The following is a 15,807-nucleotide window of genomic DNA, read 5'->3' on the forward strand; positions in this document are numbered from 1 at the left end:
GACCCAGAGCTTTTATCTTTCACAGAATCACAGAATCCCAAGGGTTGGAAGGGACCTCAAAAGATCATCTAGTCCAACCCCCCTGCAAGAGCAGGGTAACCTACAGTACATCACACAGGAACTTGTCCAGGCGGGCCTTGAATATCTCCAGTGTAGGAGACTCCACAACCCCCCTGGGCAACCTGTTCCAGTGCTCTGTCACTCTAACAGTAAAGAAGTTCTTCCTGATGTTAACGTGGAACTTCCTATGTTCCAGTTTACACCCATTGCCCCTTGTCCTATCACTGGATATCACTGAAAAAAGCCTAGCTCCATCATCCTGACACCTACCCTTTACATATTTGTAAACATTGATGAGGTCACCCCTCAGTCTCCTCTTTTGCAAGCTAAAGAGACCCAGCTCCCTCAGCCTCTCCTCATAAGGGAGATGTTCCACTCCCTTAATCATCTTTGTGGCTCTGCGCTGGACTCCTTCAAGCAATTCCCTGTCCTTGAACAGAGGGGCCCAGAACTGGACGCAATATTCCAGATGCGGCCTCACCAAGGCTGAGTAGAGGGGGAGGAGAACCTCTCTTGACCTACTAACCACTCCCTTTCTAATGCACCCTAAGATGCCATTTGCCTTCTTGGCCGCAAGAGCACATTGCTGGCTCATGGTCATCCTCCTATCCACCAGGACCCCCAGGTCCCTTTCCCGTTCGCTACTTTCCAGCAGGTCAACCCCCAACCTGTACTGGTACATGGGGTTGTTCTTCCCCAGATGCAAGACTCTACACTTGCCCTTGTTAAATTTCATCAAGTTTCTCCCCGCCCAACTCTCCAGCCTGTCCAGGTCTCGCTGAATGGCAGCACAGTCCTCTGGTGTGTCAGCCACTCCTCCCAGTTTTGTGTCATCAGCAAACTTGCTGATGGTGCACTCAGTTCCCTCATCCAGGTCATTGGTGAAAATATTAAACAGCACCGGTCCCAGCACCGACCCCTGAGGAACTCCACTAGTCACAGACCTCCAGCTAGATTCTGCGCCATTGACCACAACTCTCTGCCTTCTTCCTTTCAACCAGTTCTCGATCCACCTCACTACTTGATCGTCAAGCCCACACTTCTTTAGCTTATCTATGAGGATGCTGTGGGAGACAGTATCAAATGCCTTACTGAAATCAAGAAAAACTACATCTACCGCTCTACCATCATCCCTTCACCTAGTCACTTCCTCATAGAAGGCTATAAGGTTGGTCATACATGACTTCCCCCTCATAAAACCATGTTAGCTGTTCTTAATGACCCCCTCGTCCTTGATATGCCTAGTGATGGAGTCAAGAATAAGTTGTTCCATCACCTTTCCAGGGATGGAGGTAAGGCTGACCGGTCTATCCTTCTACTGGATCCTTCTTCCCCTGATAGCTGGGAAGAGGAGATGCGGGCTAGAATTCCAGAACTTCTTTCACACTGACCACCAGTGAGCCAGAACAGGGATGCCAAGCCAGGACATTTCTTACCACCTGGTCAAACAAAATGTGCTGCTGCTGCTGTCAATTGAGACAAACACCGGAAGCGAAGAGTTTTTAAAAGTCACAAGTTGTAGAAGTCTACAACAAACCCCCTTTAACTTCTTAGCTGCCTTGGGTAGACAGCAATGTCCACGTCTTGTACTGTCTTAGTCATTATGGCTCCAAAGGCACCGCAGCCTTCCAACAGGTCGTGTTTTTTGGGACCTACTGCTTGCATTTTTCACTTTCCACCTTCTCTCACATTCAAAAATAGTTAAATTTGTATTTTCCCCTCAAATGCAGCATCCTATGGATTAATTAGCATGTCCTTTAGATGTTCCATCTTCATCATCCTAACATGCTTTTTCAGGGTCACATTTTCACCCCATCTGCATCTCATCACTGCTTTGAATAAAGACTGGAAATATACAGAAAAATCAGACATTTTCAAACATCCTATTACAAATTTTTTAATCATACTATCTTCACTAGATTTCTCTCCTTACCACAAGTACAGCTTATTATTATTTAAGTATCTATACTGTTCTCATAAAAAGTTTGAGATATGTTTTAACGGCATATTTACAAGTTTAAAACCCCTTTCAGAGGAGACTCTTTTAATAAATCTTAAGTGATCACTATTTCTATATTAATCCAATTTATCAAACAAATAAAGCAGTATCCTGATGTAAGCTCGAGTTAACAAGATTTACAAGAATCCAATTTACCAGGGATAATTTGTGTAACAACATAAACAGCTTACATCAGCAAGCAGAGTTCTGCTCTACAGCTTTTGAAAATGTAGTCTTTATCACTGTTTTACCATTTCCCACCCCAGTTTCAGAAGCACAGTAACCCACATGAGTGAGCTGTTGAGTGAGAGTCTAGAAATTGCTTCCTTAAACACATACAATGGAAAATTAGGGAAATCAGTAAAAGTTGTCAAGATCGACCCAATGCAGAGCTGCTCAAGACCACTTTCACAAGCAGTTTCTGAGTTATAAATTATATAGAGAGAGAGTTCGTAGCCAGAGAGCTTTCCTTTATGTAGTTGAGCTTAGAGCTCCCCTTTATGTAGTTGAGCTTAGAGCTCCCAAGACAAGTTAAATTGCTGGCTTTCTAGAAATGGTGATACCACACAGAATGTAAGCAGTTGCCTAGTTAAACCAACTTTGTACCTTTATTAAATCCTTTCTTACATGCCATAGATGCAAAAAGCTATCTTTTATGCTTCTTTGTGTGTCAGTTTTGCACTCGACAGCAGCTGGAGTTTGGTATTCTCCAACTTAAAGCCACTGACATTTCTAGGGTAAATAAATTTTGTTTTATAGAACAAATTGTACTTGCAGCATTATGTTCAGGACTAGCTTATTCTGACACTCTAGTTAACCACTTGATGAAATAAATTTACAACTACTAAAAGCCCATCTCAGGACCAAAGCTATATACAGCCGAGTTAACCTTTCACCACTAGAATTCTGAACTTGACTACGTAAACTGGTTGAGATGATACAAGCATAATCCTCACCATCACTTTTAAAATTCATTTCTGTTAAACAACCTTGCTGAGGTTTCCTATGCATGCTAGTCTGATCTCCACACCTGGAAATGCCAGTCTATAGCCTCAAAGGTTAGCCTTCAACCTCTGAATAAAGGACAGTGTATCTTCACAGATCTTAAACATGCTATGTAAAATCAGAAGCGGCAACATTTTTTATGCAAAGATTATACAGAACAAGGATAGTGTAAACAGACTTTTGCTGAACAATCACTAGACAATGCATCCAGACCAAACTGTATTCTCCATCTGTAGAACAGATCTGCACTTGACTCCAAAAAGAAGACCCCTGTCACTGTCTCAGATGACATACTACATTTCATCTTACAAGAGTGACAGGCATGATGAAGGAAGAAGTTATGTGTCAAACTAGAATAAAAACAAGCACAGAAAAATGGAAGCTTTGTGAAACCCAGCGTTATGGTCACAGAAATTAAAATCTCATTTATACATTGGAGCACTTAAAATCGTGAAATATAGACCACTTAAAACTTCACCATGACACATGGTATGGTTCTCTGTTCCAAACACGAAGCCAATGCCCCAAACCAATGTTAAATGCCTACCTCCCCTGCCTCATATTAAGACTTTTAATCATATTTATATATCATGTCATTTATATCATATTAATATATCAATCTATATAATTTATGTATCATAAAGACTTTATAATTCCTGTCATTAGGATCTTCCTTAAAACACAAACAGAAGACTCAAATTAAGCTTGTTCTAGTAAATTTTCCAAGTGATAGGCACCAAGCATGCCTCTCCCTGAACTGCTGCTGGCTAGCCTAAGAATCTGGCCACATGTGGTGGTGCTAGTTGCTTCAGACACTGACTTTGCACAAGCTTTGTTTCATTCCAACTCATCTGGTTTTTACCCACAAGCTCTACACAAAACTGGCTTTGCCACACAGGCTCTTTTATTCAGGCAACAGGAAACATTGCTTAGGTAGTGGTGGCCAAATAGCATCCAACAACATAAACTGTCCAGTGGCATAAACTAAGTACCCTTAAATAATGTCATGGCTCCCCTGTATGGACATTTAATCAGTTCTCTATAGACCATACCATACATTTTTCTGTTTTGACTCTCTTTCACCCTGTGCCTAGCACGCTTTTGAATTGCTTATTTACGTTACCCACCTCCTAAGGATGCATTTGGGTGCCAGTGACTAAAGGCATTTCCATTTAGTCCACAGTAAATGCCTTTAAATACTGTGAATAAACATTTCCTAATTTCACAGAAACATAGAATAGTTAGGGTTGGAAAGGACCTTAAGATCATCGAGTTCCAACCCCCCTGCCATGAGCAGGGACACCTTGCACTAAACCATGTCACCCAAGACTCCATCCAGCCTGGCCTTGAACACCGCCAGGGATGGAGCATTCATAACTTCCTTAGGCAACCCATTCCAGTGCCTCAACATCCTCACAGTAGAGAACTTCTTCCTTTTATCTAACCCTAACTTCCCCTGTTTAAGTCTGAACCCACAGTCTCATCATACTATGTTAAAGCATATTGTAAAGACATTTGCTAACTGGATTTTAGTTGAGCAGTCATCCTCAAGTACTTAATCACTTTTAACTCTGGTCTACTTTGTATTTTTCAGGCTTGCACAGCATCTCTTTTCCCCTATGCATTAAGCTGACATTTTCACCAGCACTGTAATTTTCCCCATAGGAATAACTACCACAGAATAATCACCCAACTTCTAAATGTGGGTCAACCCCCTCCATAAAAATCAAACCTACACCTCCCGAGTTGCAGATAGGCTAGAAGTTAGTAATTAAAGGTTGCCGAAACCTAGCCCACACCGTAGCTTTTCAGTACTGAAACTGACTGCAAGCTCAATTCCTTGTTTCATGAAACTACAGTTTCAATTCTAGCAGCACTCCTGGTACACTAAGTCAGTGATAACTGATGCTAAAAAAGGCAGATACATTTAACCAGCTTAAAATCACTTATATAAGACCTGAAATAATCAGAAAGAAGACTCAATATCTGCCAGGAGTTTGATGTAACATGATTGAGTCTTAGTGCATTTCAGGACCATTTTAATTATTTTCCTAACAGTAAACACCCTTAAAAAAGCACAACAGTTTGACTTAATTAATTAGTGCGAATAGCAACATTCAAAGGAAGAATATACTAGAATATTCAAATATACTTCTATAACTACATTTCTCTAACAAGGGATACAACACAGCATGTAGAGAGAATAACCAAAAATTCTTCAAACATCATAAAAACTACAAACAAGTTATATATTTATATATATGTGTATATTCTACAGAAAATATTTCCAGAATAAGCACAATGTAAGATAGAGAACATAAAGTGCTGTTCCAGTGAGGTAACAGAGCTTTTAGAAAATATATGAAAGCCAGCTGTGTGCAGCAGTGAAAAGACTACTGTAATAATTCTTCAAATACAATAAAAGACTATCAAATTCAACCTGGCAACAACTATTTTCGGTTTCACAGATCTTTTCTTTTTATCTAAATGGTATTTAATGGGAAAACAGGAAAATGATTGAAAGATACCCGAGACACTCTCTTTATTGTTCTGACGGACTACTATCATTACTTTGACAAAGCAAGCTATGGGAATTAGGGAGACTCATACTAAAAATACAATAAATTTCAGAAGCACTGCTAGAATTAAAGGAAACAGAGATGACCAGCACGGCTGCCAAGAGTAAAGGGAGAAAGAATATTAATACAAAGAGCCTGAAGTTTTCACTAAGGAATTCACACACTGTAACAAACATGTCTAATGATACCCTGGGCAATAAGACAACACAAGCCAGTTTCACATGCAAATAAGCACAGGGAGAACTATTGCTTGCTTTCGGTTTTTAAACAGACTATGAACAAGTCAGGTCTACTGATGAATTTTCACTTTGCATCCAGTTAGTTCACAGAGATCCACTGAGAGTGTTTTCAACAGGTTAAGCAAGGCAGAGGGACTGTTTAACAGCCTGCAAAAAGTAGCACTGAGACTTTTTTTCCGCTAAAGGAAATGATCTTTCAGTAGAAGTAATTGTTAATAGATCTTTATCCAAAGGTTCCAGGCACAAGTGGTTTATCACAACACTTCTGTTTGAACACATAAATCCCAGAGACATTAAATGTGACCATTTGCTACAGGATTACACACAGCTAATGACTTACCATCAGTGGACTGCTCTCCCACATATCATAACATGCTTTAATAAAACTAGTGCACAACATAATGGTGTTTTTTTTTTCCATTTCAGATTAACATGTAAGGATACAAAGAATTACATTCAGTATTTCAATATGCTTTCTTCCTTACCTCTTTACTGTAAAAGGCAGTTTTTAAACCAACATTTGGAACAGATAAGTAATATCATTTAAGTTCTTTAAAACATCTGTAAAAACAGTTTTGTCTTACCATAACCATGGGCCGATCCTGGGCTGAGAGATGGTTGGTGCAGCTCTTTGGTTGGAGTAAAATAGACTTCTTTCCCCTGGTGCTGGCTCATTTTTCCTGGAGTTAAATGCTGTGACTCATCGCTGTTTGTTACCACTGCTGAAATACAAAATGGATGCGCATTCAATAATGTTATGTGCTTGTGCATAGATTTCTATTAACAACTTGACTGCTGTTTATGCAATGTATTCAAATGTTATGTTGTGAAATTTTTCATTCTAGAAAATTAGGATTCCAAACCAGAGATCTGCTTTTGAGGGGATGGCATAAAGAAGCCAACAAGACTGACAGAAGACATGAGGCAGAAGACGAAAACAAAAACTAGGAGGTAGGGAAAGGCTGCTACTGAATTATTATTATTAAAATACATTATTATTAAAATACATTATAATATAAAATTAATTATATTATTAAAATACAGTATTAAGATGTTACTTAACATCTGAAATCCTGCTTTTCTTTCCACTTTTGTGATAGTTCTTGTTTTAACTAGCCACAACACAGCCAACCCAGGAAATGACTTGCAGATCAAGCTGTGCCACCATCCCAGAAAGTTAAGATGAACATATGTATATATATCACGAGAACCAAAACTAATCAATAAAGATCATGTACAGACTCTGTCAAGGTACAAGGCCAGACTGCATGGGGCTCTGAGGAATCTTCTCTGGTGGAAGGTGTCCCTGCCCATGGTGGGGGGGTGGAATTATATGACCTTTAAGGTCCCTTCCAACCCAAACCATTGTGTGATTCCATATAAAGACAAAGGCTTAAAGCAGAAGTTTCTCTTTGAACCTTACCAGTCTGAAAGAATTGTGTGACATTTTCTAGCTATGTATAAGATCACCTGCCCAGCCATCCCGTTTATGGTGTCTGTACGTTTCCTTAAGTTGCACACAACAAAACTGCACCCTTTTTCATAGTGGAAGAATGGCAGACTCAGTTAACACGTGCCCTGTGGAGTAGATATACTGATAAAAAATGATCAGAGGAGGAAACAATAGATGTTTACTAAAGAAGAGCCTGCACGGGGCAAACATGCTGTCCTTGATTCTGCAGCTTAAGAATAGCTTACCTTTGAGGCTACAGACTGGCATTTACATGTTTCCAAGTTCCCTTCTATCCCAAAACATTCTATGATTGTAATTCTTCTTAGGTTTCACATGTCATCTCTACAACTTGAAAAACAGATTTGGTAGGCATATGCTCAATGTGTCTGACAAGACAATAGCATTGCCAATGATTCCTTCCATTCAAAGGCCTACTGATTTATTTTCAGCCCTTCACTCAGGCTTCACAGAGCACTCATCCAAGAGAAATATCTCTATTCATTCCTTTCTTCACCTGAGTGAGTTTAAACCCATTCCATCTCTCTCCCTGAAGATGAGCAGAGAGTTATTTTAGGGAAGAAACATCAATTAGTAAATACCAAAGCCTCCTCACAACTCTCTGGAGGGCACATTTCAATACCAAGAGAACTATTAGAGCTGATAATACATACTTTATCCAATTTCCTCATACTGGCCATCAAATTACTGGTACATAGTTTGTCAGTATGATTCATACATCAGAAGAAACACAAACTGGGGTCTTTGCAGCCAGTTTATTTCATCAGATAAAGCTATGAAGAATAAGATATCTGAAGTGGCAGATTCCCAGTTCCTCTGTTTCTATAATGAGCATGTGAAAGTGCCTACACTCTTGAAAATAGCACAAGGACATCAGATACAGGAAAAAAGTTTATCATAATTCACTTCTGCATTATTTTGTAATGTCTATAATAAGCAATACAAGCTAAGACCATGGCTTCTACATGGATTTCTCACCAAGAAGAAAGAATTGGTGCCTGTACCTTTCTCTTCCCCACATAGATGAACTCTTAACCCCAGGCAAAATTATTCTGCCAGTCAGATGATCATACTAAAGCACATGAACCAGTGAAACTACTAAGCCTTTAGATGCATGCCTACCACCTATATATATACACTGAAGTTTTCCTCATGATCACATCAGACCCAATCCTTACTGAAGTATTACAGAACACACACCTGTTCCTTTCTGCAGATGTTATTGACATTAAGTGAACCATAGAGCCCTATAAACAGACAAGCTCAAAACAAAAACTGTTTCTGAACTGTTATTTCCATATCTTTACTATCTCTACTACAACAACATTTGAAGGTTTCATTTCAGAGTGACAGATATATTGTTTTCTCTTTCAGGTATATAATTTAAAAGATTTATTTGTTTTCCAGCCATGACTGGGTAAGGTGAAGAATAAACTTTTCCCAACAAATAATAATAATAATACTAAAAAAAAAAGGTTAACATAAGGAAACATTTAGATGAGCAGTATGCCAGGTAAAAATACTTCCCCAAGAGTAAATTTTCATTGTACTTCAGCTTCACAATTACAATACAGAAGGAAACCTAGTATTTAGCCCAGCAGCCTACATGCAAAGATATAGCCTATTATAAGCACATGTGCAAACATACTGTAGCAGAGGGGAATCACTTACTTGATGGTCCATGAGAGTCTCTGTTATCACCATGATGCTGTGTACACATACAATTGAAGAACGAGGAACAGCAAACATAAAAATCCAGGCCAGGAAGAAGCAAGTGCGCAAAAGCAGCAGCAGGAAAGAAGGACAATGAAAACAGTGTTAGTTCACAACTAAAATACAACATGCGCCTCAATACCAAAGGCAAGGCATCAAGAGACTTAACAGTTCAGAAAAGTTGAAGCAACAAAACTGACAAATACGCTTATAGAGCTGCCATTATTAGAAGCCATCATCATACATGGTTAGTAAACAGTAACTGCCCCAGCTGCTAATTCAGAGTGGAACCTCTCCATCAGCCATGTAGCGCTCAAACGACTTCATACACAATATAGTTTAAGAAATGTTTAGCTGGAACATTTTTAGAAGACTAAAGCTCTGAAGAAAGATGAAATAACAAAACTTGTTTCCAAAACCACTCCACTCTCAGACAGGTATTTTGGAAAGACAAAAACCTCTAAGCCATCAGTAATGTGCAAGCGCCCACTAAAGTCAGATCCGAGTCTACCTGCCTTTGCACACAAACGTGAACTTAGAAGCCACAGATTCAGTTTATCTATAAACACAGGGAACATTTTAAATTGCTCAGAATGCAAGAGAAGCATGCAGCTTAAAATTTAAGAAAACATTTTCTATCAAACTTTTTCCAAAGAATCAAGCTGTATAACAAATTATCTCTGCCCACTGAATGTATCAAATACAGGCACTACAGGCGAGTAATTGCATAGTAACTGCATGACATTTGATCTGGCATCTTTTATAAATCATTGCTACCCAAGGTCACAACTGGGGCTAAGATCCCACCATGTTCAGCCATATACAGATGTAAGGTTAGTTCCACCTACGTCTTAAAGGATCTTCTACTTTTGAAATCCACAAAGAAAAGGAGGACAAAACAAGCATACTGATCAGCATGAACATTTCCTCCTCATAAACAAGGTAAATCCAAACATGCTGCATCTTCTACATCCCGAATAAAAAACATCTGCTCCATAAAGGAGAGAAACCCTTGCTCTGTTTTAAGGAAGATCCAGTCTTGCCTCTCTGTTATGAGGACTGAAAAGCAGGGAACTTGAAAAATAAAAATCTTAGCAAGCAGGAATCTTGTCTTACAATCCTGATCTCAAAACAGTGACTTTTTATCCCTCATAGCTGACTAGGGGTGTCAAATTGACAGTGCAATGTGCAAATGTAAAGTACTGCAACGAGAATACAGCAATTGAGATGCATGTCATCGGAAAGGTGAGGAAACCCTTCTTTAATTATACTGCACTTTCTAGAAAAAGACTTGATTAAACAGGAGAAGCCGAGATAAACTACAGGTGCACTTGACAAACAAATTTATTCTCTGACAGGGTGGAAGATTAAGTCAGACTGAAACACTGCTAAGAGAACTTATCACACAGGTTCAGGTACTAGTACATGAAAAGCACTCAAGAATTCAATGGTTTTCAAGAAAGTGTTTCTTTTCAGTGTACAGATAACACACTGCAACTAGGAAACAGTTTATGTTCAGACTGGAACTGTATTGCCCTACACAGGTTTTAGATTCAGGAGAACAATGACTGACAAGAGACCAAGATAAAGGAGTCTGCAGTAATTGTAGAGAGATCCAGCACTGACTGAAGGGCTGAGAACACTACTATTCAGCACTGGTATGCTTTACTGCATGCTAAAAGCTGGAAAGCAAGAGAAGAGAACTGGAAAAATAAACTGTTAACAGACAGCGAAGATCAGAAGTTTCTGAGACTCAGGCAGCATGTCCACTCACAGTGCATACTTACACGTTGAAGAAACAGAGTGAAAAAGTACCGCAGCAGGTCCTGTCTCACTGCCTGCCTCTCAAGCAGCCTTGACCAAGATACAACATGACACCACAGAGCAGGGCAACTTGTCACCTGAGATGATGCAGGGGCTTTTTATGTAAATATTTTAGCATGACATGGTTAATCCTATGAACCAGTACAAACAGCTCCTACGCCAGAGGCTGAAACACAACCCTGTCTAACTCTGTCCCTGATCTTCTCCAATAGACATTCTGTTTACACACCAAACTGCCTCCGTTGCTGGTCAACCCCCTCTCTTCATTAGAGCTATTTGGGCCTGTGTATTTACCTAAAGCCTGCAGAATATATATTTGTAAATACTGATGCAGGATTTTAAGATTCTGAAATGAGATTATTTCAGCCAAAAAGACCTCTTCATTTTCCAATATCCCACTGTATCTCTGTCATCTGCAATTCATAACACTGCAGACTAGGCATTCAAACCCCTAAGGGAACAAGCCATGACAGTGCTTCTACTTCAGTGTTTTCTCTGAAAAGAATGTCCTCAGGCCATTCCTGTCCATCAGCTCCCACAGTTTTTATTCTAAATATACAAAATTAAGAGAAGCATACACTTATTTCCAGAGACAGAGCCTACATTTATTTCAACATTTATTTAACTGATGACTTTGCCTACAGATTACAGAACAAGTCCTTTGACAAGGGAGGATCTTAACACTACGTGACTGATTTAGCTTCTGCTGAGGCACATTTAGTTAAAAATGTTGCTACCAAAATACACAAAACCTACCTCTCCTCCCAGTGAGGTTTTACATTAAGACTAAGGAATAAACCCAGCAATATAAACCACCATGAGACAGCAGACATAACTCTCTTTTCATACAAAAGCAGCATTGTGCTTCAGAAAAGTACTATCTTAGACATTCATTTCTCAGAAATAGAACAACTGTTACTAAACCTAAAACTGTATCTGCCAACTTGTACTATAAAAAAAAGTCCTTTTCCTATCAAAGATTAGGGCAAAAGCAAAAATGTATGTCATGATATCATATCTGAATCTCACACTACAAAAATAAAGCTTTTAAAAAAGACTTACTAGGTTTACAATCTAAACCTACACTTAAATTCTCAATACAGTCTAAATACATGCTTTAAAGCCAAGTCAGAGTTTTTGCCCTGCTGAAGACAGGCCTTTCCTGGAGGCAGTCTCTAATACGTGTCAATCACTAAGATCACATTTAAATTCAGACACATTACAATAAGATACATTTAAATTAAGGACCACTAACCCAACCTGCAAAGCTGATCAGTAAAAAGGAATTCTATTCCATGCTCCAAGGAGAAGAGGTACTTTTATGTCTGCTGATAAATTTAGATAGCAAGGACTGACTGTATAGGTTGTATCAAAGGCAATGTGTTTATGAAATACACGTTCTGACAAAAAATCAGAACTGACTAGAAAGTTTTCTTTAAAAAAGCATTTAGAATAAGAAAGGTTTATATCAGACATTCCCATGTTATGTCCTCAGTTCTGGGCCAGTGAGGCTTGTTTATAGTGAAATATGATTTTATAGGAAAAAAAAAAAGGCAGAACTTATTCTCAAGAACTCAAACCAAAGTGTCTAATATTTTCCATTGCTTCAATAGTGCCAGACTACAAAAACGTTTGCTGAGCTGTCATCACATCTGCATTCAGGGACAGTATATATCAACCTAATTACGAGACAGGAAAAGCATTTCATGCAAGATTTTTCTCCACACTGATTCTGGAAAGAAAAGCCCACAGTATTAAGCTCTGTGACCTCATTTTTTTCCTCCAATGATCCAACAAATACAGTAGAAAGCTGACATCTCTAAAATGGGCTTTTTCAGGTACCTTCTAGAAACCCCTCAAAGGACTTAAAACTGTGTAGCAGTATGTTGATCAGTGTTCTTCTTGCATGTTTGCAACTCATGTATTTCACCAATTTTAATCAGATTAATGGAAGAAAACAAAAGGGTGCTGGAGACAGTCAATAGGAATTCCGGCGACAGGACAAGGGGTAATGGGTTCAAACTTAAACGGAGGAAGTTCAGGTTAGATATAAGAAAGAAGTTCTTTACTGTGAGGGTGGTGAGGCATCGGAACAGGCTGCCCAAAAAAATAGTAAATGCTCCATCCCTGGCAGTGTTCAAGGCCAGGTTGGAGGGACATGATCTAGTGGAAGGTATCCCTGCCTATGGGGACACGCCAGAGGAGTTGGAACTAGATGATCTTAAGGTCCTTTCCAACCCTAAGCATTCTATGATTCTATGATTGCAGCTAAGTCTGCAATACTGAAAAATATCAAACATGACACTTCAAAAAAATTCAAACTTCTGGGAAGTGTCAGGATTTGCAAACACTCAACGTCTTCAGGATTACTGGATCCAATCACTCTTAATGTATATGCGCCTTTTTTTAGCTATATTTCAGTTTTAATTATTTACTACAGTGTCTACCTGAGCAAGGACATTAGACTCCCAGATAAAGTTCCAGAAATGTTTTAATCAGCTGTAGTGCAATACATAAAACTTCACATTGTAACTGCAATTAAGACAATTACCCTACTAGATGGGTCTTTTTAGTAAGAAATGCTTAGAGTAGCTAATCACAGTATACCATCAGTTAAAAAAAAAAAAACCTTACTCTGAGGTGATAATTCGGGTGCTTAAGCACAGGGATGAAAGGCAAATATATCCCCACTCTCAATATTCTTCTGAAGCAGACTTAGTAGAGTATATATAGCCTCAAGACTTTGTGAAGTATATACAGCCTCATTTCAAGACACCTTCTTAAAATCATGCTATTGTGAAGGCAGGTCACAAAAAGAAAACTAGCACATTTCAAATTACTTCAAAGTGTTTTGTAAACTGGTACTTCTTTTATTATTATTTTAGGAAATACGGAGCACAGCAACTGAATTGGCAGATTTTCTTAAATAAATATCTTATTGCACAGTTGACATATGATACTCACAGTACCTGGGATATAGATGCTTTGGCCCTGCCACAATCAATGAATTTGCTTATTACAGAAAAAAAGCCAAGGATTTCCTTAATGCACTGCAAAATGTCTTGCCTCCAAATTCATCACTTAAAATAAAGGCAGTAATAAAACACTTAGTCGAATTAATATCTCCATGCAGTAGTTGAACTATTTACAAGTAATGTCTGTGACTATGAGGTTTTACTGAGCTTCACCTCAGTTACAGAAAAAAAATATACCCTATTTTGCCTTTGGGAGGCAGTGTTTGTATCAGAAAACAGCTTTGGAAACTAAAAATCATTTCCTGCTGCAGGTTTTACAGTCCTTTCACATAACACAGCTTGTGGAAAAATTAAACTCTTAAATAATTTCAATGGTATGATGATGATGAAGTGTCATGGTGCTCACAAGCCTTTCCTGGTTTTAAGTTGTGCTTAGAAAGGAAGAGCTGGTAATTTCACTACCTCAGAAATTCTTGATAATCAGTGCAGATTATCAACTCTTTCATCTGAAATGATTCTGTTAATATATAATAATTATTCCTCCTGCCTTCTCTGCTCTTCATTCCATCAAGAAATACAATATTTTTCTTTTACGCATAGTCACTAACTAGGAAAGTATCAATTAGTAAGACTGAGAGGAATACCTTTTTCTTTTGGGACACCAATGATCGAACCCAAGAATCATGTTTTTGGATATCCATCCCTCTTGCCACGAGAATCTAGTAAATGATGGGTGATACTACATGATATTCCAAATGCATTCACCAGAAAAGTATTGATTCAAACCAAACTAGAACATATTCAAACTGCTTAATCCTCTCCCTGCATCTTCACATTTGTCTGATTACATGAAGCCAGATTTAAGCTACTCACTGAATTTCTCTCGAATTCCCCATCAACCGGAACAGTCTCCATGTTGAAAAGACCCGGTGTCTGTCTCTCCGTCAGAGTTCTTCCATGCTGCTATTCGAGATCCTGGAGAAGGAAAGAAAAACACAAGAATTCAATTCCAGTGTCTAAAATGCCTTCAAGAGCTTCACTCTCTCTCCCCTATGTTTTGAGAGGATAAATAGTCTGCTATTATAAACTGTGCATATTACGGTTCCTTGCAGAACATGCACATCACCCATAAACCCCAACTTTTTAATAGAGAGGGTAGTTTCAAGTAAAATGGGCAAAATGAAAGGTACTCACAGAGGTAAGCATTTACTTTTACAAATAAGGAAGAATTATGATGGACGAACACAACAAACAAACAAACAAAACACACCCAAAAAAAGAAACCACAGTTTTTGCCTTGTATTTCCCCTTGTTGGCACACCACTCCTGCTCCGCAGGCATATGCGCACAAGCTGTTTGTGTACATAAAAGCTATTCTGGAGCAGAGTTTAGGGCTTCCCAGCAGAAGCCCAGAGCTATTTGCTTTATGGAACCAAGACAGAAATTAAATCATAGTGCAAGCCAGCACCCTCTGGTGCAGAGCAGGCACTCAGCTGGCAGTCACCACATGCAGCAAGAAAGCAATACCTTGTTCTTTATGTTCTCTAGACATTTCCTATTTACTTTTGTTGCTAGAGAAAGCAAGCTACAATAAACCTTAGTATGCACACAACATTTGGAACCACCAGTGAGACAAGAAAATGGTCTGGAATCAAACAAAACTTGGTGGGAAAAACACACCTTAACCATTCATTCATTTAGTGGGTTTCAGGAGGTAAGCAGATCAAAATGATGCCTCCAGAGATGTTGGAGCTAAATGATCTTAAGGTCCTTTCCAACCCAAACTATTCCATGAACTATTCTACGATGTGCGTCTACAGCCCATTGCTCTGCTTCTCTCTCCAAAGCCCCCATCAACAAGAGATCCAAGCAGATAAGAAGGCTGCAAGCTGACCCATTCCAAACAGTAAAACCAGTATCCCACAGAGAAAAAACCCTGCGG

The 15,807-nt window shown here is 38.9% G+C and overlaps 1 protein-coding gene across 5 annotated transcripts in view; it reads right to left on the reverse strand.

The window, feature by feature from the left end:
• The window catches only part of OSBPL8 (oxysterol binding protein like 8), a 94,678-nt gene that overhangs the window by 46,608 nt on the left and 32,263 nt on the right, over positions 1–15,807 (reverse strand). For 2 of the 5 annotated variants that reach the window (XM_065669243.1, XM_065669249.1), the window contains exons 2-4: positions 14,739–14,840; positions 9,025–9,061; positions 6,467–6,604 (exon numbers count right to left, since the gene is read on the reverse strand). In XM_065669243.1, coding sequence (XP_065525315.1) covers positions 6,467–6,604; positions 9,025–9,061; positions 14,739–14,780 — 217 coding nt within the window. In that variant the 5' untranslated portion in view covers positions 14,781–14,840. Of the gene's footprint in view, positions 1–6,466; positions 6,605–9,024; positions 9,062–14,738; positions 14,841–15,807 lie in introns of those variants that run through there. The other 3 variants (XM_065669254.1, XM_065669268.1, XM_065669261.1) reach the window with 3 other exon arrangements.

The sequence above is a fragment of the Lathamus discolor genome, chromosome 1 (genome assembly GCF_037157495.1).
Source record: "Lathamus discolor isolate bLatDis1 chromosome 1, bLatDis1.hap1, whole genome shotgun sequence".
NCBI classification, from domain to species: domain Eukaryota; kingdom Metazoa; phylum Chordata; class Aves; order Psittaciformes; family Psittacidae; genus Lathamus; species Lathamus discolor.